The sequence below is a fragment of the Haliotis rubra genome, unplaced genomic scaffold (assembly GCF_003918875.1).
Source record: "Haliotis rubra isolate DU_JTF1 unplaced genomic scaffold, ASM391887v1 Scf29, whole genome shotgun sequence".
Classification (NCBI taxonomy): Eukaryota; Metazoa; Mollusca; class Gastropoda; order Lepetellida; family Haliotidae; genus Haliotis; species Haliotis rubra.
The window spans coordinates 1,022,721-1,049,704 of record NW_025766957.1 but is presented as its reverse complement, the minus strand read 5'-3'; the positions used below and the strand labels follow the sequence as shown (position 1 = coordinate 1,049,704).

Genomic DNA, 26,984 nt, shown 5'->3' with positions numbered 1-26,984 from the left:
ACAAAAAGTACCCGTGAAGATCCGAATTAAAATTGATTTTCGTCAAGCCATTCGTGTCGTAAGAGGTCACTGACTTGGTTGACTTACATACAGAATATACCTAATGCAATATATTACAATACATATCGCAATGTATGCTTTCGCATCGCAATATATTGCAATATGAAAATTCTCTGCAATATCCAGCCCTACTGACAACACTCTTACAAAAAGTACCCGTGAAGATCCGAATTAAAATTGATCTTCGTCAAGCCATTCGTGTCGTAAGAGGTCACTGACTTGGTTGACTTACATACAGAATATACCTAATGCGTCGATCGATGCCCATGCTGTTAATCATTGGATTGTCTGATCCAGACCCGCTTATTTACAGACTGCCGCGATATAGCTGGAATATTGCCGAGTGCGACGTTAAGCAAAACAAAAACCAAACAAGTTTACAACAAGCAGATGTTCCTTTGGACCTAATTCTCAAAGGCTTCGAGAAAACGATGACATGAGTGGTGGTAGCTTGTCTCACGGTGCCTGAACCACATTATTTTCCCCTTCCGCCAAACCTTTTTCTGCAATGCTAATTGCTAAAGCCCAAAACGAAGCAAGTCTAAATCTCTGAATCTCCGAGCTCACTGGGGTTCTTTTCAATTCCAATGGATTTATTACTTTTTATCCAAATAATACAATTTCAAAGACTAAGCGTTAGTCTAGGGTGGTGGTGATAATCCACGTGCGTGTCAAAAATGAACTTACAAGTAACCCACGGGTGAAAAGAATCAGGAGGCATGGGAAGATAGTGAAAGTTTCACTCGGCACCAGTGAACGAGGGTTGAACATCAGTGAGTGAGGCAGATGTACAAACACAACCCAAATATACCGACAAATGAACTAGATTAGAGTTTGTGTCAGCTTAACATATATCGAGGTCACATGGACAGAGTGAATGAGTTTAGTTTTACGCCGCGTTTAGACGTGCCAGTTTACACTTATCAGAGATGTACACAAAGTCCGCAGTCTAGACTACCAGTTGTCTGATTTCCTTTTTGTGGAAGTCGCGGTGGTTGAGCCAGGCGGCTGACTCTGAGGGTGTGGGTTCGAATCCCGGATGGGACTCAACCCAACAAAAGTACTAGAATCTTTACTTTAATAAGATGAGATGAGGCATTCTGGACTTGCTCAGTCTGAATTCGGTTCCTTATTTTATTCTCTGGCATCTGAGAGACAAACTTCGCAACACGGTGAAGGAAATAGAGCTTAGGTTCTTAAGGAAGATCGGGTGGTGGGGTAGCCTTGTGGTTAAAGCGTTCGCTCGTCAGGCCGAAGATCCGGGTTCGATTCCCCACATGGGCACAATGTGTAAAGCCCATTGCTGGTGTCCCCCGCCGTGATATTGCTGGAATATTGCTAAAAGCGGCGTAAAACTAATCCCACTCACTCACTCAAGGAAGATCGCTTCGCTGTAACACGAATTGCGTAATGGCAAGAATAAGTACGTGAGTGGGCGATATTGGCTCCTCGTTGTCCTGAACACAATATTTTGGCGTCCAAATGGAGAAAGGGTCATTGAAACTGATGTAATGTTATAATATATATTAGTTCGAGGATAAACGCAAGAACAGTACCAGTCTCTTAGGATCTCAGGAGCGGTGGGGTAGCCTTGTGGTTAAAGCGTTCGCTCGTCACGCTGAAGACCCAGGTTTGATTCCCCACATGTGTACAACGTGTGAAGCCCATTTCTGGTGTTCCTCGCCGTGATATTGCTGAAATATTGCTAAAAACAGCGTAAAACTAAACTCGCTCACTCACTCTTAGGATCCCAAAGTGGCAGTGAAGTGAGTGAGTTTAGTTTTACGTCGCTTTTAGCAATAGTTGTTGGCGTGTGAGATGTTAGAACTTAATGTTTTGGGGGGGGGTGAATGACTCATTCATGTTGGTTGTTTCGTAAGATGTCTGATGACCTTGTTTAGGTAGGGCACCGATATGGGGTGATGGGGCTCGTGGACGTGGAAAACGAATAATGTCTTCTGGGTTATCTGTATATCAGTGCATCTGAAAGAAAACAACACAATAAAACAGAAAACCAAGCACAAGAAAAATAATCACACGTTCTTCAAAGTCTTTTCAAAGTGAATGAGCGAGTGAGTTTGGCTTTACGCCACTCTTAGCAATATTCCAGCAACATCACGGCCGGGGAACACTAGAAATGGGCTTTACACATTGTACCCATGTGGGGAATCGAACCCGGCCCTTTGGCAATATTCCAGCAATATCACGGCGGGGAACTCCAGAAGAGGCTTTCATACATTGTACCCATGTGGGGAATCGAACCCGGTCTTCGGCCTGACAAGCCACTAGGTAACTACTGGGCTACCCCGCCGCCCCAAAAATTAACTAAAATATTGCTAACTTGACGTCACGAGAGCAGATGCATATTTCCTTTGCATGAACATTTTGTAAATGATTTTGCAGCTTATGTCACCCACAGAATGAGTAAGTGCGTTTTTACGCCGTCTGTAGCAATATTTCAGCAATATCACACAGCAGGGTGTACCAGAAATGGGTTTCACGCATTTATCTATGTGACGTGGCGAGTAAACCACTTGGATCCTCCATGGAAAACGGCAACCTAAAAAACCCAACAACTGAGAATTATATAATCAGTTACCGTAACCACCATTCTTTCTCATTTCTGGGTCGGTGGGTTAGCTTAATAGTTAAAACGTTCGCTCGTCACGCCGATGGCCCAGGTTCGTCTCCCCACATGGGTACAATGTGTGAAGCCCATTCCAGGTGTACCGCGCCGTGATATTACTGGAACATTGCTATAGCGGTGCAAACTAAACTCACTCACTCACTTTCTCCTTTCTTTTTCTTGCTTGGTTTGAAAAGAGCATAGGCTATATATATATATATATACCCTGAAGTCTAATGGAGGCGGACAAGCACTGTCGTATAACATAGCCCAGCGGTGCAGCGCAGGTAACAAGCCCTGAAATCATATTACCGGATTTTTATATTATCTCCGGGAGATTTTGCCCGGGAGTTTATGTAGGGTAAACGAAGCGTAGCGTGTGCACGAAAACGAGTGTAATCAGTGTTGTATTCAGTCAGTCTGCACAACTTTAGCCTGAACAAAGCGTTAATGACGTCATGTAGTGTAAATGAATAGCAGCCAAGGCTATATTTGGCTCGTGTGCACAACTGTAGCATGACCGAATAGAAAATAACCAGGTTATTTTTTCACGCACGCGATAACGGGAAGTTAAAGGGTAAGTACTTTGGTAGGAACCGTGAAATGAATTTATTAATCTATATATTTTAGATTACATTGCTGAAAATGTGAGTCTGGAACAGACAATCCAGTGATCAACATCCTGAGCATCGTTCTACGCATTTGGAATACGAATGTGTCAACCAAGTTAGCGAGCCTGGACACCCGATCCCGTTAGTCGCCTCTTACGACAAGCATGGGTTACTGAAGACCAATTCTAACCCGGATCTTCACGGGTATACATGTATATGACGGCCAACCAAATGTATATGTATATGCATATGTATATTGTAGGATAAACGTGCAAGGTTAACACCATAAACCAGGAGCCACATGAAATGTTCATTAATGGTCGATGATATTATACAACACACAACACAGAGGACTATATACGCCGGGTTGGCAGATCCGTTGGTCTCTGTTAATGGCTGGATACTTTGAATTTCAACAGTTCTGGTCCTCTCTTTCCTCTTGGTGGGGGGCGGTGGGGTAGCCTAGTGGTTAAAGCGTTGGCTCGTCACGCCGAAGACCAGGGTTCGAATCCCCACATGGGTACAATGTGTGAAGCCCATTTCTGGTGTCCCCCGCCGTGATGTTGCTGGAATATTGCTAAAAGCGGCGTAAAACCAAACTCAGTCAGTCAGTCCTCTTGGTGGTGATATTTGTGTGTCAGGAAATCTGGTTTATAAGATATTCAGAAACGGCGCTTTTCATGTCAGATTTCGCAACGGTGTCCCATGTCTTTAATTCCGGTGGCGTCTCTCCAATATATTTATCCTCACAGCTGCATGTGCGACTGAGTATCGTCCTACGCCACTTCCAGCTTCATCACGGCGATGGACACCAGAAATGGGCTTCACATGGGTAGCCATGTGGGGAATCCAAAACGGGTCTTTGGCGTGACGAGCGAACGCTTTAATAACCACTTGGCTACCACACCGGTCCCACGGTTGCTTGAGATCTCATACCTGCATCCCCAAGGATTTGGGATTTGCAAAAAGGGTGGGACCTTTACCGTTGGCATGGGAGTGAGTTGGGTTTTTAGCAAAATTTTAGCCGCTTTTAGCAATATTCCAGCAACATATCACGGCAGGGTTGACACTAGAAATGGGCTTCACACATTTTACCCATGACGGGAATTGTACCGTGTCTTCAGCGTGACGACCCAACATTTTAACCACTAGGCTACTCCTACCACCCCGTTGTTGGCGTGTGAAATGAGTTTTTGTTAGGGGTGAATGACTCATCCATGTTGGCTGTTTCGTAAGAAGTCTGATGACCTTGTTTAGGTAGGGCACCGATATGGGGTGATTGGGGCTCGTGGACGTGGAAAACGAATAATGTCTTCTGGGTTATCTGTATATCAGTGCATGTGAAAGAAAACAACACATTCGAATAACATAGAAAACCCAGCAAAAGAAAAATAATCACAAGTTCTTCAAAGACTTTTCAAAGTGAATGAGTGAGTGAGTTTGGCTTTACGCCACTTTAAGCAATATTCTAGCAACATCACGGCGGGGGGACACCAGAAATAGGCTTCATACTTTGTACCCAATGGGGAATCGAACCCTGGTCTTCGGCATGACGAGCGAACGCTTCAACCACTAGGCTACCCCTTCGCCCCCTTCTCAAAGCTTGTTCTGGCTTAGACTGACTGACTGGGTTTGGTTTTACGCCGCTTTTAGCAATATTCCAGCAATATCACGGCGGGGGACACCAGAAATGGGCTTAACACATTGTGCCCATGTGGGGAATCGAACCCGGGTCTTCGGCGTGACGAGCCAACGCTTTAACCACTAGGCTACCCCACCACCCCTGTTCTGGCTTAGACAACATGTTAGGAGGGTGCATTAAAGGATACATCACACAATCTGGTTCGAAAAATCAGGGAGTTTATACAAGATATAGTAAAGACACAACCGATAGACTTTGTCATCGAGATCTTGTATAGCCAAATCATGAATACACATTAAAGCCAGACTGTCAGAAGGAACTGAATAATTGACAACTTTATTTGAAAACTTAACAAATATATGCAATACTGTGCTTGGTTGGGGATTTTGCATTCGGAATGATCACATCTTTGAGAAGACGTGAATTTGGACTTGAAGGCGGATGATATGACTTTTACAAAAGTCATTAAAAATCAGCGGTTTTACATTCTTCCCTTGTGTATTCCGATTGCATAAAACATATAAAACAGACTGTAGTTTATCACAAGTTTGGAACGTTTCGAAAGTTAAATCCATGTTGCATTTTGTTTGTTTTGATTGGCTGAGGTTATTTAAGACGTTACTATCTATAGTTTGGCATGAAATGCATGTGGACCCGGGTTCTTGTAAATATCTCTTCATCCAATGACCCAATCGACCTCAAACTGTGCAAGTGGATGTTTTGTCAGACAACCTAATCACATTGTAAATCACCGATTTTATGCATTTGTATTAAAGAATCTGTCTATGTAACTGTCAACAAAATAAACAGCAGAACGCAGACGGCTTGCAGAGGGAGGGAGCCAACGACCTGTAACAGCGGCAGAGTTGGGTCATAAAGGTAAATGCACGTGCAGTTCATGATAGTTACCTGTGCACTGCACAGTGATAGACCGTTTGGATCATTCACATTGACTACTTCTAGCTGTCATCATGAAAGCTTATTCGGATGATGCTAAACGTTTAATTAGAAATGTGTTGAATTTTTTTTAAACAGAGAGCAAACCGATTTATAAGGTGTCGGATTACATGAAACGTACAACTTTTGCTCTTGGCATAAAAAAAGAACATCGTTCTAAAAGTTGTGAAAAATAAACCAACAACCAATAAACGAAACCTTGTACAAAAAGGTAGGCATCCAAAGTTAGATTCTTTTGACATCAGGGTCATCAGAGATCAGTCATTCGCCGGCTGTTTGCTAGAAATGAACACCTCTTCAGACCTGTCACGTGCATAGCTGACCTACATTGACGAACGTTGACCTTTATGACCCAACACTGCTGCTGTTACAGGTCATTGATCCCTCCCTCTGCAAGCCGTCTGCGTTCTGCTGTTTATTTTGTTGACAGTTACATAGACAGATTCTTTAATACAAATGCATAAAATCGGTTATTTACAATGTGATTAGGTTGTCTGACAAAACATCCACTTGCACAGTTTGAGGTCGATTGGGTCATTGGATGAAGAGATATTTACCAAAAAAACCGGGTCCACATGCATTTCATGCCAATCTATACGTGCGGTAACGTCGGTTGCTTCAACCAGTCCATCATAAGTGTAACCTGAGGTTTTATATTAAAGCCTGGTCTTATCCCCTCATCCGCTCATCCTTTATCTACTGTACTGTAGTGTTTCACTACTGGGGGCAACTCATCTACCCGGCAGATAGGAGCGCCATACTGCGTTGCAGTAAACTGATAAGGATTCCTGATCAATATAAAAATCGGTTTTGTAAAACAGGACAGCAGGCGCCACGAACATGGGCCATGATATGTCTTTTATCTAAAGTTTTATGCATTTCTATTTATTTATGTTTTATTTTTATTTCATTTCATCATCATTATTATATTTTACTTTCTATATCATATTATTATTTTTTACATTTTTTTATTTACAGTGGACTCTGTATAATCCGACATCTGAATTATTCGACAATCTGTGAATTCCGACATATTTTGGGGGTCCCGGCAGCGTTCTTCTATATTATCATCATTTAAACATTGAATTATTCGACATCTGTACATTTCGAATTCCGACACCATTTTCTGGCTCCAATGACACTATTAATCTGTACAATCCTACATCCTCTCCCCATATTGGACTAAAATACCAAATAGCCAATCAACCTGTCAATGGCGAGCTGACAACTAGCATCCTGTTACTGGTAATCTCTTTGATCCAGGCACTTGCTAATGGGGAGGTAATTAGCAGTGTGAGAACGCCTATACCTTTGTTTTTACAAGCTGAGTGGCCAATGTGAGGATCTAGGTATGTTTTGCCAAGCATAGGATGAATGGTCTTTTTCATGAAAGTGTGAAGATGACTGTGATAGTAGTACATGTACATATATTGTACTGAAGATAATAAATCCAATGACATACATGTACATGTAAATACAGAATTTGGTTTTCCCCCCTTTATTTACCAAGAAAATAACTATTAAGCATTAATTTCATGATATAAGCCAGTTACAATGTATGGTACTGTATGATAAGTATTCAAGCAAGGAGACATTGAATTATCCGACACTCTGTATAATCCGACATTTTCCCCCGGGCCCAGTGAGTGTCGGATTATACAGACTCCGCTGTATATATTTATAATTTTATTATTTATATACTCATGCCAATAATGGTTGTAACCCCCTTCAATTTTTATAAATTGGAGGGGGTGTGGAGTGAGGGGTGTGAGGTGCGTGTGGGGTTGGGGTGGGGAGGGGTGACAACCATTATTGGCATGGGTATATATTTTTTATTATTTATTCATTTTTATTTTATCATATAATTTTTATTTATTATTTCTATTAATCTTCTTATTTATTGATTTTTTAAATTAAAAAATCGACTTCTTTCGTACGCTTTGAACAATGCCAGAGCAGCGCATCATAGCCAGATAGATCAGCACGTAGTGTCAATAAAATATAGATTTATTTTCACTGCGTAGATGCATACACAAAACCTGACCTCCAAATGAAAATATCCATACTTCCAGGCTGGGTCTCGTTTCCGCAGTCAGTAGAGTTTCTAAGGTTTATTTTCCCCAAAATGAGAGGAAATGATTATTAGGGCCCGTAAGTCTCGCGAGGCGCTACCTCCGCTACAAGCGAATATGCAAGAACCAGTTGTGGTGCCAAATTGCGCGACCGCTTAATATGACCTTACTAGACCGGACCAAGTGTACTACCATGCTTGCCTGTCACACCACAGTCGTAATAATTGGATCATTTGGGGACGATAAGATCGAAAAATTATTATTCCTTCAAGGATTATCGATTCCTTACTGACAACCGACAACCATGAGTCAATTCGAAAACATATGAGTACCTTTCTTTAGCTATAATATATTTTTGACAACCAGTGCAGTTCTATCGCTAAACGTGTTTCTTTTCAGTATCACGGACAGTGTTTGTCACAAAACATATTTCGGGAATCAATGATATGGTTAACGTAAAATGCATTTGAGTAATCTGTATTTATATTGAATTAATAAAACTATTAATTCATATACTGCTATTCATAAAACAGCCATGTGTTACCAACTTTATCAAGTTGATGTTCTATTCATACTTGGCAACATTGACTCTGTCATTTCCCGTTTCAATTAAAGTATGTAATTCCAAATTAGAATATTTTTGTTTGTTTAATTTGTTATTTATTTTCAAAATACATTTGTTATGCTGCAGCAATATTTTGTAACTATTCCAAATTAAAAACTATTTTTTACATATTCAATATACTTATATTTGTTAGGAACTATTTGAGATCAAATAGTTTCTAACAAATATCAATATTGATATGTAAAAAATAGTTTTTTAATTTGGAATAGTTACAAAATATGCAATAGAGACAATTGGCTTCATGCAATGTAAAATGCATGTGTATAAATACTTGAGGTACTAATATAAATACTTTGTAAACTAGTTGGTAGGCTTAATAATTTTACTCTCTTCCAAGTCCAAGGGATGACTGTATGCAAGTTCAGGTGACAGAATGACTCAAAGATACAAGAAATAAATTGTTTGTTGTTTTGCAAATGTGAAAGAAAATGCATTATACATTTTACTTTGGATAGATGACAGGGATCTGCATGTGTCAAATTGTTTCTTTGCCATGCTGTAAATATACTGATAATGATATATTGAATACAGGGATTGGGATGGAGACCTTAGGATTATTAGCCATTTTCTGAATTTAGAATGGGCCACTGCCCTTGTATCAATTGTAAACTTCAAAATATTAATGGGGCATTTTTATTCTAATGTGCAAAAAGGCCCCTGTCTTTCCCAATGCCTGGAATAAATAGCAGTTCTTGTAACATTATAATTTTTTTTATAAATATATGAACTTTCCCATTTATGGTGACGTTTCTATTCACACAAGAAGTCATAGTGTCACAAATCAATCAACAGCTCGACAAAATAACCTTGATGGCATGGTTACAATTATTTCGGTTACTACTATCAGATATTCAAAACAAAAATGTGAAACCCTCAGCCATATGAATATTCATCATGAAACAATTATTTATCACATTATGTAAACATTATTTTAGAGGTGATATATAAAAACTGGTTGTTGGACAATATTTATTACACTTTGTACTAGATGTCTTGGAGTGAGTGAACTATGTACTATGATCTACTGTACATGAGTGTTACTTAGTTCTTGGTTATGCAGGGGTGAGGTTCTGCTATGCTCTAAGCAAAATATGAAGCAGCACACAGCACCTTCAAGTCACAATTGGCAAAAATGCAAGACCAAATACACTCAAAATATGAGGTAATCACTCAAAGACATTTCCTGTATTGTAAAATATACTGATGAATACATGGGGAAACTAAATGTGCATATATACTATGTCATGACTGTATATTCTGCAGACATTGGCTGATAGCAGCATGAGTATGATTACTTGTCATGTAATATAGTGTTTTTCACCCATTTTTAGTAACTTATATATTCCAAATATTCTGCCAATGAGGCCAAGGTTGGTAACTGGCATTCCATATTTTCCACTATACAGTTAGACCAATATGATTTAAAATAATGGAAAAGAATAATGTGTACTGATTATTGTGCTATGAACCAGTGTTGTAATCTAACAGCAAATAAAAACAAAGAATTTCATATTTCAACAAAATTCCATGTCATGTAGAATCACATGCCTATGCCTTTGATTAAGTTTAACTTTTCATTGGTAAGCATGTTTTTTCATGGAAACTGGAGTAGTAGGGTAACCTAGTGGTTAAACTGTTGACACTTGTCACACTGAAGGCCAGGGTTTGATTCCCCACATGTGTGCAAAGTGTGAAGCCCATTGCTGCTCTCCCCAGCATGATGTTGCTGGAATATTGCTAAAAGCGGTGTAAAACCCAACTCTCTCACTTGGAAACCTTTGCTATCTACAATGAAAATCTAATCTCCTACATCCATCGTTGTATCTTTACTGTCAAATCAATATCATGGCTAAAAGCAGAAATCTTCCAAACCATTCAATTTGTGCTTGGTTTATCCACACTTAAAAAACAATAAACAAGTTTTATAACTATTCTGCAATTTTATTCCAAAGACATAATTCCTCATAACATATCAAACATTCTTTGCATTTCCCAGATGCGAAATCTGAAATAATACTGTAACAGTATCATCTTGAATACAAATGTTCTTTCATGGTCACTCATCTAAATTCTCACTGAATTATCTGAGAGTCCCAAGATGTCACAAAACTTTCCACAACACCTTGCTGGTTACAAGCATTTCCTGTTCCAGCAAGTGTCCAAAGGATGATGTGTAGGGCTTTAATATGTTTTATAACTGTATATACAACACTTCAATGACTTGCTGTTTCTTCATTTGCAATGTATATTGCTTGACCACCAGATGTTAAAAGAAATTTGAAGATCTGTTTCAGTTTGTGTTGCTCTTGATGTCAATAGTAATTGTGGTGATAAAGAAATCTATTCCTCCTTCTTTCTCCTCTTAAAGATGTGCATCTGTTCCAACTGAAAAAAAATACATAACACACATGAGACCAAGTATGATATACTTAATAAAATGTAAACAGTTCCTTACAATGTTGACATCAAGATATTGATAAATTAAGCATGTGAGTTCTTAAATTATCTCGCTGTTGGGGGTAGAGGATGTAAAAGTTTCAACTCAGTCCAGTGATTTCAAAATGTCCTTTAATCTCAAGTTCCAAGCTTTCTTACTACACTTCTTCTAAATACAATCCACACAATGACAGAATAACAGCACCTAAACATTAATTTGACAGTGACTAGACAATGTCTAGACAATGAATGCACAGTGGCTGGACAGGTTGAAAAACCGTATGTCCTCTAAGCCCACAACACACAATCCTATAACGCTCTCTTAGAAACTTAAAAACATGTCTTACTTCTTCAGTATCTTAAAGCTCTCTCTCCCTTTCTCACACTCTTTCATTCCACATGTGTCGCTTAAATTCTTGGTCGGCCACTTATCGTGGTTGATCAGGCCAGAACCCATAGGACCCCACAAAGACAATTAGTCTATGAGTCTTAGTTGCAGTGGTAAATCACAGCTGCCAACAGTCCTGTGAATGTAGCCTCGGACATCTGCTGGCAGCAGGGGCTGGCAGATTCTTATGTCTCGACTAATATCTATATACTAAGCACATGCAGCCTCTCACACACAAACCCTAACAAAGTTACAAATATAATATTTTGCATGTACAGCAAATGCCTAAAATTCGGCTCTAACAAAGCATGTGATGTTTAACTGTGTACTGTTTTTGATGACCGATGGGTTATCAGGGCACTTGATTTCAATAAATCAAACCGTGCATTGGAATTCACGTGTGTTTTGTACATTCCCCAGGGAGGTAACTCCCTTGCTCTTAATTGTTTTTGCATACCGTTAAACAATAATATCGCTAATAGCGTTATAACACTACATCCCTCTTCTCCTTGGATGAAAAATTAGCTTTAAAATAAAATAAACATAAGAATGTTATCTTGACATAAATTATAAAATCATTTCTCAAATTAACTTTAGCATCCATGTGTTAAACAATACTAAATTTACTACAGACCCCCAAAAAACATTCATTTAAAGTCTCTCAAAGAAAACCCCACTATATAAGAATTAGTCTGAACACATTACTATGCAAAAATCCTCTTTGCATTTTTTGTTGTTTTGTTTTTCTTTACACAACAAAGTCATTAAATCTGGACGGAAGTCTCCTTTCTCGGGTTGAATATCTTCGTTCTTGGATTTGTTCATTCAAATCCATTTCTGGAACCGGTTCTTCAGGAACAGTGTCATTTGATGTCTCATCACTTGGCATGTCAATGTCAAGTGTGTCCTTAGTCTCCTGAATTTGAGATTCTGTGGGTTGGCAAGGAGCAGGTTTGAAGAAACTGCTGTTTCTTGTGACTTGTCTGTCCCCACATTTAGCACTTATCATGGAACCCTTGGTTGAGGTTACAGTGTAAGGAATGGGTTCATAAGGCGTTTTAGACTTATGAATTGACATGTCTTTCAGCAGCACTGCAACTCCTTTCTGATAATCTGATGGTTTTACATACACTTTTCTGTCTGCATATGTTTTCATCTTTTGCTTTGCTTGGGCATCTTTCACTCTCATGTAGCATCAGTCTCACTAACCTGACTGTCTATACTCCGTAATCGGTTTCTGAGGTTACGTTGAAACAACGCAGTTGCAGGAGGAACACCAGTGGATGAGTGTGGTGTAGTTCTGTAAGATAACAAGAACTTGTACATCTCCTGTTTCCAATTGGAATGCCCTTGTACCAAACAACCTTTAATGGTTTTCTTTATGGTACGCATGAAACGTTCCGTTTCTGCATTTGCACGAGGCCACAAGGGTGTTATTTTCCGATGTTTGAATCCAGTGTTTTCTGCATAGACTTTGAAGTCATGGCTATTAAATGGAGGGCCATTGTCAGTCTTGAGCACATATGGTATTCCAAATTCAGAGAAAACCTTATCCAATCTTGGAATCACACTCCTAGCAGAGATACTTGACATGATTTCCACAACCACGTATCTCGAATATTCGTCTTGGATAACCAACAAATAGTCTCCAGTTTCGATTTGTCCAAAATCCGCACTAAGTTCACGCCATGGTCCATCAGGTAGTTTTGACATTTGTAACGGTTCTCTTGATGGCGTTTCAGTTGCGATTTGACACGTTAGACAGTTTTTAACAGTGCTTTCAACCATGTGATGCATGTTTGGGAACCACACCTTTTCTCGCAGTAGCGATAGTGTCTTAACTATTCCTTGGTGCCCAGTGTGGGCTAGGTCCACAGCTTGCTTGTATAGGCTTTCAGGTAAGACAATCTTTGTCTCTTTTAGCAGAACACTATCATTCACCACAAGTGTTAGTTCATTTTGACACTTCTTCAAAGTGTCGTACACTTTGAGATTAACGTCATTTGATGACGATTTCCAGTTTCCACTGACTGGATGACTGCTTGTAGTGTAGGATCATTGTCAGTGGCATTCACAACATGATCTATAGTCATTGACTTGGGTACTGTTTTAGATACCACATACTGAATGTATTCTTCAGCAACGGCTTCCTGTTCACTCTTTGGAACATCTGAGAGGGGTGTCTACTCAGATAATCTGCTGGATTGTCTGCACCTGGTCGATAGACAACATTGAAGTCATATTGCTGGATTCTCATCATCCAACGCTCAATTCTTGGTGGCAGATTTGCTTTTGGGTTTCCAAACAGGCTTGTCAATGGTTTATGATCAGTGTATATTGTGAAGGAAGAACCAAACACATAAATGTGAAAATGTTCACATGACCATGTGATAGCAAAGCTTCACGCGTTTGGTTTGAGAGTACCGTTGTTCAGTCGGTGTGAGAGATCTACTGGCAAACTGAACTACTCTCGGATTTCCTTGCTCTTCTGATTGACAGAGAACTGCACACAATCCAACTGGACTGGCATCCACATACAGTTCTGTCTGAGCTCTTGGATTGAAGTAACTCAGGGTTGTAGCTTTCTTGAGCTCTTCTTTCAACTTGCAAAGAGCAGCTTCATGAGTGGCTGTCCACGACCAGGGGTGTATCCTTGTGCGTGAGTTGACGCAGCTCATAGGTGAGTGTGGAATAGTTGGGAACGTGTCTTGCACCACAGAAGTTTTGCCATTCCCAGCAGACTCCTTACTTCAGTAGCATTCTTTGGTGATGGCATGTCCATTATTGAAGACAGTTTTGCTTCACTTGGTGTGATACCTTGACCACTGAACACATGTCCAAAGAACTCAATGGATGCTTGATTAAACACACATTTCTCTGGATTTAATGTCAGTCCCTTTTCTCTCATGAGTTGAAACAAACCTTTGAGGTTGCTGTCATGTTCTTCAGGTCCACAACCATGAATGAGAATGTCGTCACTGATATTGATAACACCAGGTAGACCACTCACTGCTTGACGAATGGTTTCTTGGAAAACTTCAGCTGCACTGTTGATACCGAAATTCAAACACTTGTAGCGAAAGAGTCCAGGATGAGTAGCAAAGGTTGTGATGTACCGAGATTCTTCACTGAGTTCAAGTTGGTTGTAACCTTGGTTAAGGTCAACTTTGCTAAACACAGTAGATCCAGCTAGTATGGTTGTGAGTTCAACAAGTGTGGGAGAATTGTGTCGTTCTCGTTTGATAGCAGTGTTTGGACACCTCATGTCAACACATACTCTCACTTTACCTGGACTGTTGGGCTTTGGAACTACTACCACTGGCGAAACCCAGGGCGTTGGTCCAACAGATTTCTCTATGACGTCACGTTCAAGATCTTTCTTGATTTGTTCTTCTATGTCTTTTCTGACATGGAATGGAACACGTCTGTATTGTTGAGCAACTGGTGGAACCTCTTTGTCAATGTGAAGCTTGACCTGAACATCTTTCAGTTTCCCTAAACCTGTAAAAAGGTCAGAGTATTCGGCAATCAGCTCATCGTCCCTAGATTTGACAGTTCTGACGGATTCATGAACTTGCAGAAGATTGAGTTCTTGTGACATCTTCCAACTTAGAAGACACTCTTCATCATCAGGAACTATGCAGATGTTTGTAGTCACTGTTGCTGTTTTTGACTTGATTGTTCCTTTGAATCGTCCTAATACTGGAACTGAATCTTTCTTCCCATATGGTATTATCTTGGTTTGACAGTTCTCTAGGGTTGGTTTTGGATTCAGCATTTTGAACACCTTTTCAGAGATAGTGTTTACACTTGCTCCAGAATCAGCTAACATACTAACACTCTTGCCATTAATGTTCAAGTCAAATTTTGGAAATTGTGTAGAATTTCCTTTTGCTAAGAAAACATAGTCTTCTTCTGCATCACTATTGTCCATCCCAACATTCCGTACTTTCTTCCTTTGAAAACGTTTATTTCCATAGCTCTTACACACTTTTGAGAAATGGTTCATTTGACCACACTTGTCACACGCTTGACCTCTTGCTGGACAATTCCTTTGACCACCCTGATGAGGCCAGTCTTGTCCACAATTGTCACATTTAGCTGAGGGTTTTGAGCTTTCTTTCCTTGAAAACTTTTTGGTGTGCTGTTTCTCTCTATAAATTCTGTGTGCATGTTCATTGTTAGTACTGGAATTTGTTGCTGCTTGTATTTCTTTAGCATGCCTATTGGTAAGTTCCAATGTCCTACCGTGAGTGAGCAAGTCAACCAATGTCATATTTGGGGTTGAAAGTCCTTTCTCCCTCACTTTGTTGGATTTACAGCCTGCTATCAGTTGTGATTTGATTTCACTTTGTACCCTATCTTCAAAACCACAGGTACTTGCATGCTGACGTAATTCATGATAGAATTCATCAATATTGTCCGTTTTCTGCCTTAATTGACGAAAAGCATACCTTTGAAATTCAAGGTTGACCTCTGGATTGAAATGATTAGTGATAGCAGTCACTATTTTGCCAAAGTGTGTCTCACCTGCTCCCGGCACCAAATCCGCTTCGGGAAATGAATCCACAATGTCATTCAAATCATCACCTCCAAACGATAACAGCAATGCTTTCTTCTGTCGATCATCAGTGATGTTATATCCAACGAACACATTATTCACAAGGCGAGATCTCCACTTGTTCCAACGAACGGGCTTTCCATCCGACTTGCAATCGAAGGGGGGATAGTGCGGTAGGTTTACCACTGCTCGCGGCTGTACGTCAGGCTGAGGAGCTTGATCTGCCATAATATCGATGGATAATTATGATCTCCCTTATCCTCGTCGCCAATGTACTGTTTTTGATGACCGATGGGTTATCAGGGCACTTGATTTCAATAAATCAAACCGTGCATTGGAATTCACGTGCTTTTATTCCAGTGTTTTTTTTACATTCCCCAGGGAGATAACTCCCTTGCTCTTAATTGTTTTTGCATACCGTTAAACAATAATATCGCTAATAGCGTTATAACACTACAAACTGAACATGCTGCACCATAACCAAATGCTAAATGGGGTTGTAATAATATATTAATCAAGCTCATATTACAGAATACATTTGTGAGAGACACCTATTCAGAGCTATTGTTATCAAAGAGTGGATATAATATTATAATCATCATTGTTTACGAGCTATTAAATTATTATTTAATTCATTACATTTATTTTTTTAGAATTACACCTGGATTTTCATTGCACATTAAGTTATCTTCTGGATAATTCCAACTGCAAGATACTTTATTTATTAACACAGTTTTATGGGTACACATGCATTATACCGGATACCTGCCTGCCATATTTTATTAGGTCCCCTCTCCGGAGGACAATAAAATCCCACTGTAAGATATCAAATGCAATCAAACGATTCACCAATCTGCACACATGTCAACTCCACCCTTACTGTGCGTGCCATGCTTAAACAATACCAGCCTTTAAATGAAAACAAAGAAATCCAAGTAACAAACTTACCTCGACTAATGAATGGGCCAGCCTGAAGACGACGCTGTGACAACTCTGCATCTGTTTGGCCACGTGCTATTCATGCAACATTGCCTTAGTGCTTTAGCAGTCCATAGTCTGTTACATGGCATAGGTTTCTGATTCACACAGCCAGTGTCGAGTATGATTATCCACGGCATACCCTATGTAACAGTGTTACCGCCATTGCCGAAAAACGTTGTTTGTCACCGGAAGTACTAAACAACGTAATCTCTCGCGAAGTGCCGTGACCTACTTACGGGCCCTGACCTTTGAAAAACGGGTGTGTTTGCTGAAATGCGCGGCCGCGATATTCGTCTTAAACTAGCATTTCTTGTAATGCGTGCCATCGCACTGGCGTTATGCACCAGAAATATCTTGACAGACGGTTGCTCGGTCCAGTATCGTTATATCACCCAGTCGACCTTTGTATGATGATAGTATTAACTGTGTCAGCCGGTAAGATCAGCTGTGTGATATTCGAGACTAAGGAACGTCCGAAAACGATAAAATTCACAATCCAGATCACGATCCTAAAATAATGATGCCCTGAGTAGACGCACGCCCGTGGAAATCGTCTGATATCCGTTTTTGCACACAGATCTAAGTTGACAAGTGTCGAGTGCAATATTCTGAACTCGAAAATGTAGAAATTGCAGTCATGCTATTGTGTTGCAAAGGGAGTTGTGTGCAAAATATTCAACAACGTTCGGCCATATTCTGAGAAGAATCTACAGTGAGTATATATGCTTCTTGTTTGCCAGTAGATACGGCGTTGAAATGAGTTTGTTAATGTTACTAGGCAGCAGAAATATGCCATCGTCGAACCGCGAGCGAATGAGGCAACGTATCACTAGGCTGTTTGCTGATCAGCATGGTTATGGCTACTTTTTATCAAATCTCAACAGGTCACCAGCATGTACGCATATCTTATCACTTTATCGCTGTGATTATGCCATTAAGAAAATGATTCGATAAAACAAAACGTATTTTAAGTAAGGGGCATTTTGTCATATCATTGAAATGTTCTGAGTTTTTTGTGCTAATAGAAACACTATTTCCTAGTAGTTCAGAATGTCCACATGCCACAATATAGGTATTCTTCAATTATATGCATATATATGATCTCTTTTATACATATATGGGGACCAATATATGTATATCCTCATATTGTGGGTTTTCAGACACTTAAGAGACATTCATTGTTATCTTTCATTAAGTTTCAAATCACATGAACGATTGTAAAACATCTCACTAACTTGTAAGTTAGCTATGATCTGAACACTAGCCATCAAGTCTATGTTAAAGTATGTGAGTTACGATCTTAGCACTACAGTATCTTTGTGGAGTTGTATGGGTCATTGTCCGCACAGGGTCTGCATATCATGTACATGTGAGTCACCTAAGGACTAATCTTGGTTTTGAAACTATGTGCTCTTGTAATACAACCTTTGAAAAAGCTACTCTCATCAAAAATAGTTTATTCAAAGGTGTTATTTTCTTCGGTTCAGAGATACTGAGACATGTAGCCTGAAATTCAAGGGAACTCCTGTCTCTCTGTGTATTGGTTCTGTTATCAGTGAAATATGAGGCAGCTTTGTCAAGACATCTCTCTAATTATGACCATCTGGACATGAATTGGGAAATTGTGAATTCCACTTTGTTAGTTTTTGCTGACATTTACTGCAGGCTTGGGGCCAAATATCAGCCTCTGAGGAAAGGTAGATAAATCGGTATACCGTGGTATGCTCTATGAAGGCACCTTTCTGTACACATCTGTACACACCCTGGCTTGACATAGTGTACAGTGTTGGGGTATACGGTACATTGGTATACTCTATGCAGGCAACTTTCTGGACACATCTGTACACACCTTGTTCTGATGGTGTGTTCAGTATTAGGGTATACGAGTGATGGTATACTCTATGCAGGCAACTTTCTGGACACATCTGTACACACCTTGTTCTGATGGTGTGTTCAGTATTAGGGTATACGAGTGATGGTATACTTTATGCAGACAACTTTCTGGACACATCTGTACACACCTTGTTCTGATGGTGTGTTCAGTATTAGGGTATACGAGTGATGGTATACTTTATGCAGGCAACTTTCTGTATACACCATGTCTTGACATAGTGTACAATGTTGGGGTCAGACTGAGTCTGTTTGCGCATTGCACAAAACTGTTTTCACTTTCACAATATGTTGCTTAATCAATAGAAAGTTTGGTTAGGCACTCTTTAGTATACAAGCAGAAGTACATTTCCGCTGTACATGGACTGGGAATGGCCCCCAAATCCAAACTGAAATACATTACATATTGTGTTGTTTATCAGCTATAGGTCCATAACAAGCATCGATGAAGACGCTTGGTCCATAACAAGCGTCTTCATCGATGCTTGTTATGAAGCTATAGCCTATAGGTAGTTTAATATTACCAATCTAAATCACTGTATTCATGCTTTTCCGAATTGTTATGTAACAGTGCAAATGGTGAAGTAGCTTACTAATCAAGCTAATAATCATGACTTCATTTTTTAATTGTACCCATGGTACAAATCATCAAAAACAGAATTCATGTTTCTGAGAATACCCAAAATCATATATTACCTTCTCCATCTCAGTTTATATTGAAAGGTGATTCTTATCATGAGGTTACACAAATCTTAAGATTCTTTGCATAGCAATTACATAATAGGACCCCACATTCATTTGTTCCTTCAGATCACTGGATGATAACAGATAGACATGCAGATTGTGGACATAACAATGCACTTCAAAGTCAGAAATATCTTCATGGGCTCTCGGATTTGTTGACACACACAAGGGACAACACGACATGCGAGTAGTTCCAATCACCCGCTTTATTCTGACGTAGCACACAAGTCACGTGATCCACATAAAGTTATCACGGAGATAATATAGGCTGTACAACTCATTGAGAATACTACAGTCCTCCCACAGTTAGTACTGAAAATACCAATTATTTTCAAATATTAAATTTGAAAATATTAAAATCTACCACCATTCAAACATGTAATAAATAATATGATTCAACAAATAAATATACCATCAAACATATCCCACTTTCATAATTACACAAGTCACCATAATGATAAATCATAATGACTTACCGGTAATATAGAATATTTAAATGTTCATTTCTTTACATAGTCTTTCAAATATGCAGGAGCACGACGTGTCCTTTGAGATCTTCTTAAACAAGCAGTATCTGCTGATTGTGTAGCAGATCCACTCAGTTCATTTTCTTCTTCAGGTTCAGTCACATTAGTACTGAGATCTACAGCTAAATCAGCACACAATTTATCTTGTTGAACAGTAGAGTTCTCTGTAGGTACTGAAGTTGCTTGTACTTGTGACTCAGTTCTGTCTAATACCAAATTTCTCGGAATCATATCTTCAGGAATCTCAACATTATCAAAGTTCACTGGATCCTCACATGGAGCATGTCTAAGAAATTTAGCATTTCTTACACTGATAACACCTGCATCACAGTTCACGATCTGGAATGTATCACGTTGTTTCCTGTTGATGATCACATGTTTTACAGGTTTGTACGTTGGAGTTATCACCAACACTAAACGTATGATGTCTTACACTGTTCTTCACATCTACATATGTCTTCATCTTCTCTGCATAACAGAGTAATTCTTGATAATAATGGATCAGGTTTCGATGAACACAGTACTGGATATTTAGTTTTAATGTTCCTATGAAACAATAACATGGCTGGAGTTTCACCAGTAGCTCGATGTGGAGTAGCTCTATACATTTGTAGAATTCTCGGTAATTGTCGTTTCCAGTCATTCCCATCAGTTGATGCAGAACGGAATGCTTTCTTCAGAAATCTGTGGAAACGTTCAATCTTTCCATTGCTCTTGGGAAAATATGGCAAAGAACGAATATGTTCAATCCGTGCCATTCTCAAATATTTCACAAACTGTGCACTCACAAATTGACGACCATTATCTGAAACTATGCTTTCTGGGAAACCATGTTCAGAAAATATTTTTTCCAAAACTTCAGTGATAGCACTTGATGTAATGTCTTTAATCACCACAGCAAATGGATATGAAGAAAAGTAGTCTATCAACGTTAACACGTAGGCTGAGTCAATAGGTCCAACGATGTCTATACCGACTTTCGACCAAGGTCTCGGAGCTGGATCTACAGGTTGTAATGGAGTGTCATTTCTTAAAGGTTGATTCAGAACACAGGTTGTACACTTGTTAACAAGTTGTTCCACTTCAAAATCCATATTTGGCCAATAGAATCTAGTCCGAAGGAATTGTTTAGTGCGTACTATGCCTTGATGTGTCTCATGAGCAATACTCAAAACTTTCGACCTTAGTGATCGAGGAATCACTATTCTCTCTCCTCTCAAAAGAATAGAATCATACGTTGAGAGTTCGTTCTTGAACTTCAGATACTGCACTGACACATCACTCCAGTCATCTGTTTCTAAAGCACTTAATACTTTCACAATTTCTCCATCTCTTGATGAACAGTTTCTGATTTCATCCAGTGTAATTGAATCAATATCTAGCACACATGTGTCAACCACAGATCTGATATAATAATCAGCCACATTGTCACTTTTCTTTGATGATAAAGATTGTCTTGAGAAAAAGTCTGCAATATTAGATTTGCCAGCTATGTGTCTAATTTGGAAATCATATCCCTGTAACTTCCAAGCGAATCTTTGAATTCTAGGGGTAACTGAACTGTTTTCTCTAAAGTAAGCATGTGAATTAACGGACGGTGATCAGTTTGTAATACAAACTTCCTTCCCCAAAGATACTTATGGAAATGTTCCACAGACCAGATATTTGTGAATACCTATGCTCAGTTTCTGTCAAAGAACGACTAGCAAACGCAATAGGTTGAAAACTACCATCATCCATGCTCTTGAAGTAAAACTGAACCCAAACCAACTGGACTAGCATCACTAACCACAATAGTTGGAGCCTCAACATCATAGAAAGCTAAACATGTGGCTTTACCAATAGCCTTCTTCAAAGATACAAATGCTGACTGACAAACATCGTCCCATTTCCATTTCACTCCAGTTCTAGTGAGAAGACGTAATGGCTCACAAAGATCTGCAAAACCAGGAATAAACTTCATCAAGTAATTGCACACTCCTAAGAATGAACGTAACTCTGAAACATTTCCTGGAGGATTAGCTAGTTCAACAGCTGATACCTTCTTAGGATTAGGTCTAACACCCTCAGAAGAAACTACATGTCCTAGAACCTCTTTCTCTGTCATGCCAAGTTTACACTTGTCCTTGTTGAGCATTAAATTGTACTCTCTACATCTTTTGAAAACTTTTCTTAGCAAAATTTCAAGTTCTTCTAGAGAATTTGTATAGCAAATCAAGTCATCAATATATTTCTCCAAACCTGAAATATCATGGAAAACATAGTTCATAGCCTTTTGATATGCTTCAGAAGCTGAATTTAAACCCAAAAGAAGTCTTTTAAATCTTAATATACCTCTGTGTGTAACAAAACTTGTCAAATCTCTAGAATCCTCTTCCAATAAAATCTGCCAGAATCCCCGTTTACAATCAAGCTTGGCAAAGTAACGTGCTGACTTCATAGCATAGAGTGTATCATCTACAGTAGGAATTGGAAACCTCTCACGAACAACAGCCTTGTTGATCTCACATAAATCACAACAAACTCTAATCTCAGAAGTATTTGGTTTCGGAACACAATGTATATTGGAAACCCAAGGTGTAGCATGATGTACTTCTTCAATAATATCATCATCAATCATCCTCTCTAACTCAGAATTGACTGATTCCACCATAGAATAGGGTAACCTACGGAGTGGTTGTGTAACCGGTGAGACTGACTCATTAACCTTGATAGTATGAGTAAAATCTTTAATTTGACCCAAGCCATCAAAAACATCTGAAAATTCATCAAAAAGATATCTAGGTTTGTTGAAGAACTGACCTCATTGATGTTGATCTGAAGCAAAGACAACTCAAGACTAGACTTCCTTCCAAGCAAAGATACCTCATCACCAGACATGACATAATTCCTATCTTCAACTTGATTATCACTAACTTTCAAAAGAACATCAAAATAACCAAGACATTCCATTGGCTGCTTCAGAACATAAGCTTTGAAATGTTTAACTGTAGGAGAAAGTGGAAAATGTTTGAAATATTTATCATAAGTCACCTCTGAAATAATGTTCCTATATGAACCTGAATCTAAGAACATCTCCAAATCTCTACCATTGACATTCACAGAAGTAAACAAATCTGAATCAAGATAATAAACAAACTCTGCATCTTCTGAAAAAGAATCCGACTCCGAACATGTCTCATCAATCAACACTGCATTCAATTTCTGCTTATCATTCTGTTGCTGTAATTTAACCTTACCACCCTTTTTCTTCTTTCTACCAGCCTTCTGCTTTGAATGACCTTGCTTATCAGTAACTGACTTACCTAACTGAAACCTTTGATGTAGAACTAGACCTACTACATGAGGTTGAACTACCACCTGACTGTCTAGCTTTACATACCCTAGCCAGATGACCCTTCTTTTTACAGAACAGACAGTTAGCATTGATAGCACCACAATCGGAAGCCTTGTGATATGAAAAACCACATCTGTAACACCGGTTATACGGCTGATTACCAGACTGAGTAAAGTTAAAATCAACTATATAAACAGAAATTCTTGCAATAGCCTTAGAATTTTCCATAGCCATCTCATAAAGCCTTGCAACCTTAAGAGCAGAATCTAGAGTTAAATCATCTTTCAGCAGAAGTTTCTCCCTCAAATGTTTCGATGCACATTTCTCAACAATCTGATCTCTAATCATCTCATCATGCAAAGCACCAAAATTACAAGTCTTGGCAAGTTCTCTCAAATCAGTAACATAATTATCAATACTCTCATCTGACCCTTGTGCTCGATAACGAAATCTATAACGTTCTGCCACAACGTTTCTTTTTGGATTGAAATATGCACTCAAAACAGCTTTAGCACTATCATAAGTATTTTTCTGACCTGGCAATGTAAGAAATATTCTTTGACATGAAGTACCTAGACAACGCAACAAAGTAGCCCTTCGAACCTTGTCCCCTTGCGTCTCTAGACCACTAGCAACCTCATAAATAGAGAAAGATTCCATCCAGACCGTAAATTCATTACTCAGATCAGTGGAATTCATATTTAGAGCTGGTGGAGGACGTAAATGTAGATTATAGAGTTCACAGGTGCTGCGACAGGTTCAGGGTCAGCCATATCGGCTATACACTGTTGACACAATTTGAAAAAGTCAAAGTTTGTGAATGTCAAGGCAAGTGCGACTAGACAAAATATGGAAAATGTTCTCAATATCCAGTTCATGATGACAAATGTTCATGTTGAAAACATACTGTAGACATGGTGTAGGAGGTGGGAGGACTGTAGTTCCACTGTAAAGCAGACTTGCGACATACCGTGACACTGACAGGTGAGATACATGTGATGCACGGGAATAAATGGCGTCTTCACGACACAAGTGCAAAAGTTCTCACTCAAAGTACTGTTTGAAAGTTCCACCAATTAGTGAGAGTTCGTATCACTAACATAGTTCATGTCGCGTGTGTATATCACCTTCCCTTGAGGCAATACGACAGATCCCATCCTCGTCGCCATTGTAGTATCTTCATGGGCTCTCTTGTCGACACACACAAGGGACAACACGACATGCGAGTAGTTCCAATCACCCGCTTTATTCTGACGTAGCACACAAGTCACGTGATCCACATAAAGTTATCACGGAGATAATATAGGCTGTACAACTCATTGAGAATACTACAGTAAAACAACAGAAAACTACGTAATTTTTCTTTAGACTTATTTGCAATAACAACCTGAAAAGTAAAATCTGAAAAATGACGCTAACCAATTTTTCAGATGATTGCTAGTTGGTCATGAACCAATCGTCAGTTGTAGGATTTCAACCAAATATCCAGTTCATGATTACAATGTTCATGTTGAAAACATACTGTAGACATGGTGTAGACTGTAAACCAGACTTGCGACATACCGTGACACTGACAGGTGAGATACATGTGATGCACGAGAATAAATGGCGTCTTCACGAGTGCAAAAGTTCTCACTCAAAGTTTTGTTTGAAAGTTCCACCAATTAGTGAGAGTTTGTATCACTATCATAGTTCATGTCGCGTGTGTATACCACCTTCCCTTGAAGCAATACGACAAATCCCATCCTCGTCGCCATTGTAGTATCTTCATGGACTCTCTTCGTCAACACACACAAGGGACAACACGACATGCGAGTAGTTCCAATCACCCGCTTTATTCTGACGTAGCACACAAGTCACTTGATACACATAAAGTAATCACGGAGATAATATAGGCTGTACAACTCATTGAGAATACTACAGTTCTCAAAGAAAGTGGACTTTGTGTTATCCCACGAGTTACTGCACATTATCTGAATCAGAGGTGTCAGTGAAGTTGGGAATGCCAGCACTTTGGGCTAATGTGGATTAATGGTGCTCCGATTAATTGAAATAATCGAGGATTGATCGCAGTAAACAAGTGACCAAGCAATCAATCACATTTTCTCATAATCAAACACAAACAATTTTGGAACTAATGTTTTTGTGTTTGAAACACTTAACAATGGAACATATCTTAGATGTCAGGGCCTGAAATGTGTTTTATTCTTAGAAAACTCACTTCACTTAGTGAAAAGTCATGACTGAATATTTGTTGAAGACTCCGGGAAGTTTATGTTTGTGATATATTAGTCATCACAAGTAGCAAGTTGCATCTTTAAACGGGAAGTGAAATTTGCAAATGCAATTTGCACAGTTTCTAAATTAAACAAAAAAACAACAGAAAACTACGTAAATTTTCTTTAGACTTATTTGCAATAACAACCTGAAAAGTAAAATCTGATAAATGACGCTAACCAATTTTTTCAGATGATTGCTAGTTGGTCATGAACCAATCGTCAGTTGTAGGATTTCAACCAATTCCCAACACTATTGTCAACATTATTGGGCAAATCAAGGTCCACTTTCAACTAAATGACAAACTGAATCGAATTACAAGATGTCCTAATGAGCATTTCATTGACGTTACATTGAACAGCAAGATTGTGTTTAGAGGGGGGGTCCATAACGGTATGTAGCGCTGTCACAATGACTGGCCGAACTGTGTTCCAGATTGTCCATGGCAGAGTCAGGGGTGATTACCTGATTACTATCATAGTATGAGGACAACATCATTCCATCACAGGACCGCCTCCGTGGTGTAGTGGTTAGAGCGTCCGCCCGGAGAGCTGAAGGTCGCGGGTTCGATCCCCGGCCGCGTCATACCAAAAGACGTTAAAATATGGTACTTGTTGGTCCCTGCCTGGCGCTCGGCATTAATGGGTACAACAAGGACTGGTCGGCTCGGAGTCAGTATAATGTGTCTGAGTGGGGTATTCATGCTTCACTGCGGCTTGGTATCTCAGTGGACTAGCACTATAAAACCAGCTTCAGTCTGGGCTAGTACAAGCAGCCACACATACACATACACACGCATGCACGTCGTCATAAGAGCGAAATATTCTCAAGCACGAGGTTAAACCCAATTCCACCACCACCACCACCATTCCATCACACATGGTGTTGGGCAGTGATTCATCTATCATGATGACATGCACATGCTCATTTTGCCAGGTTTGTGAACCAAGTGTTCCAACAGCAAAACATCTTCAGTGGAACCTCACTTATCTGTAAGACTGCATGGTATTACCGGTATACAATGCGCTTTTCAAACAATACTACCGTATTGTAATATGAGAACCGGTATATTGGGTAAAGAACATTTATGAAGTTGTTCATTCACAACAGATGTTTTCATTCATTATTCAATGACAAGATGGCATACTGTAATGCGTTAAACCTAATTTTGCGATAACTGTAATAAGAACCGTAGCATATAATATTAGGGACTTCGATGTAGAAAATAGGATCGACATATACTATTAGTG

General features: G+C 39.3%; 2 protein-coding genes across 2 annotated transcripts in view; one reads left to right on the top strand and one right to left on the bottom strand.

Annotated features, from left to right (window-relative positions):
* Positions 1-13,792: 13,792 nt before the first annotated feature.
* Positions 13,793-15,249, bottom strand: LOC124281867 (uncharacterized protein K02A2.6-like). The gene is made up of 2 exons (XM_046717882.1): positions 14,167-15,249; positions 13,793-14,020 (listed from the first exon to the last, which is right to left on the bottom strand). Exons 1-2 carry the CDS (start codon positions 15,247-15,249, stop codon positions 13,793-13,795), a joined length of 1,311 nt encoding a protein of 436 aa, XP_046573838.1.
* Positions 15,250-17,174: 1,925 nt separating this feature from the next.
* The window catches only part of LOC124281866 (zinc transporter 1-like), a 35,427-nt gene continuing 25,617 nt past the window's right edge, over positions 17,175-26,984 (top strand). Inside the window, exon 1 of the mRNA XM_046717881.1 lies at positions 17,175-17,671. The gene's annotated coding sequence lies outside the window, so the exon portion shown is untranslated. The remainder of the gene's footprint in view (positions 17,672-26,984) is intronic.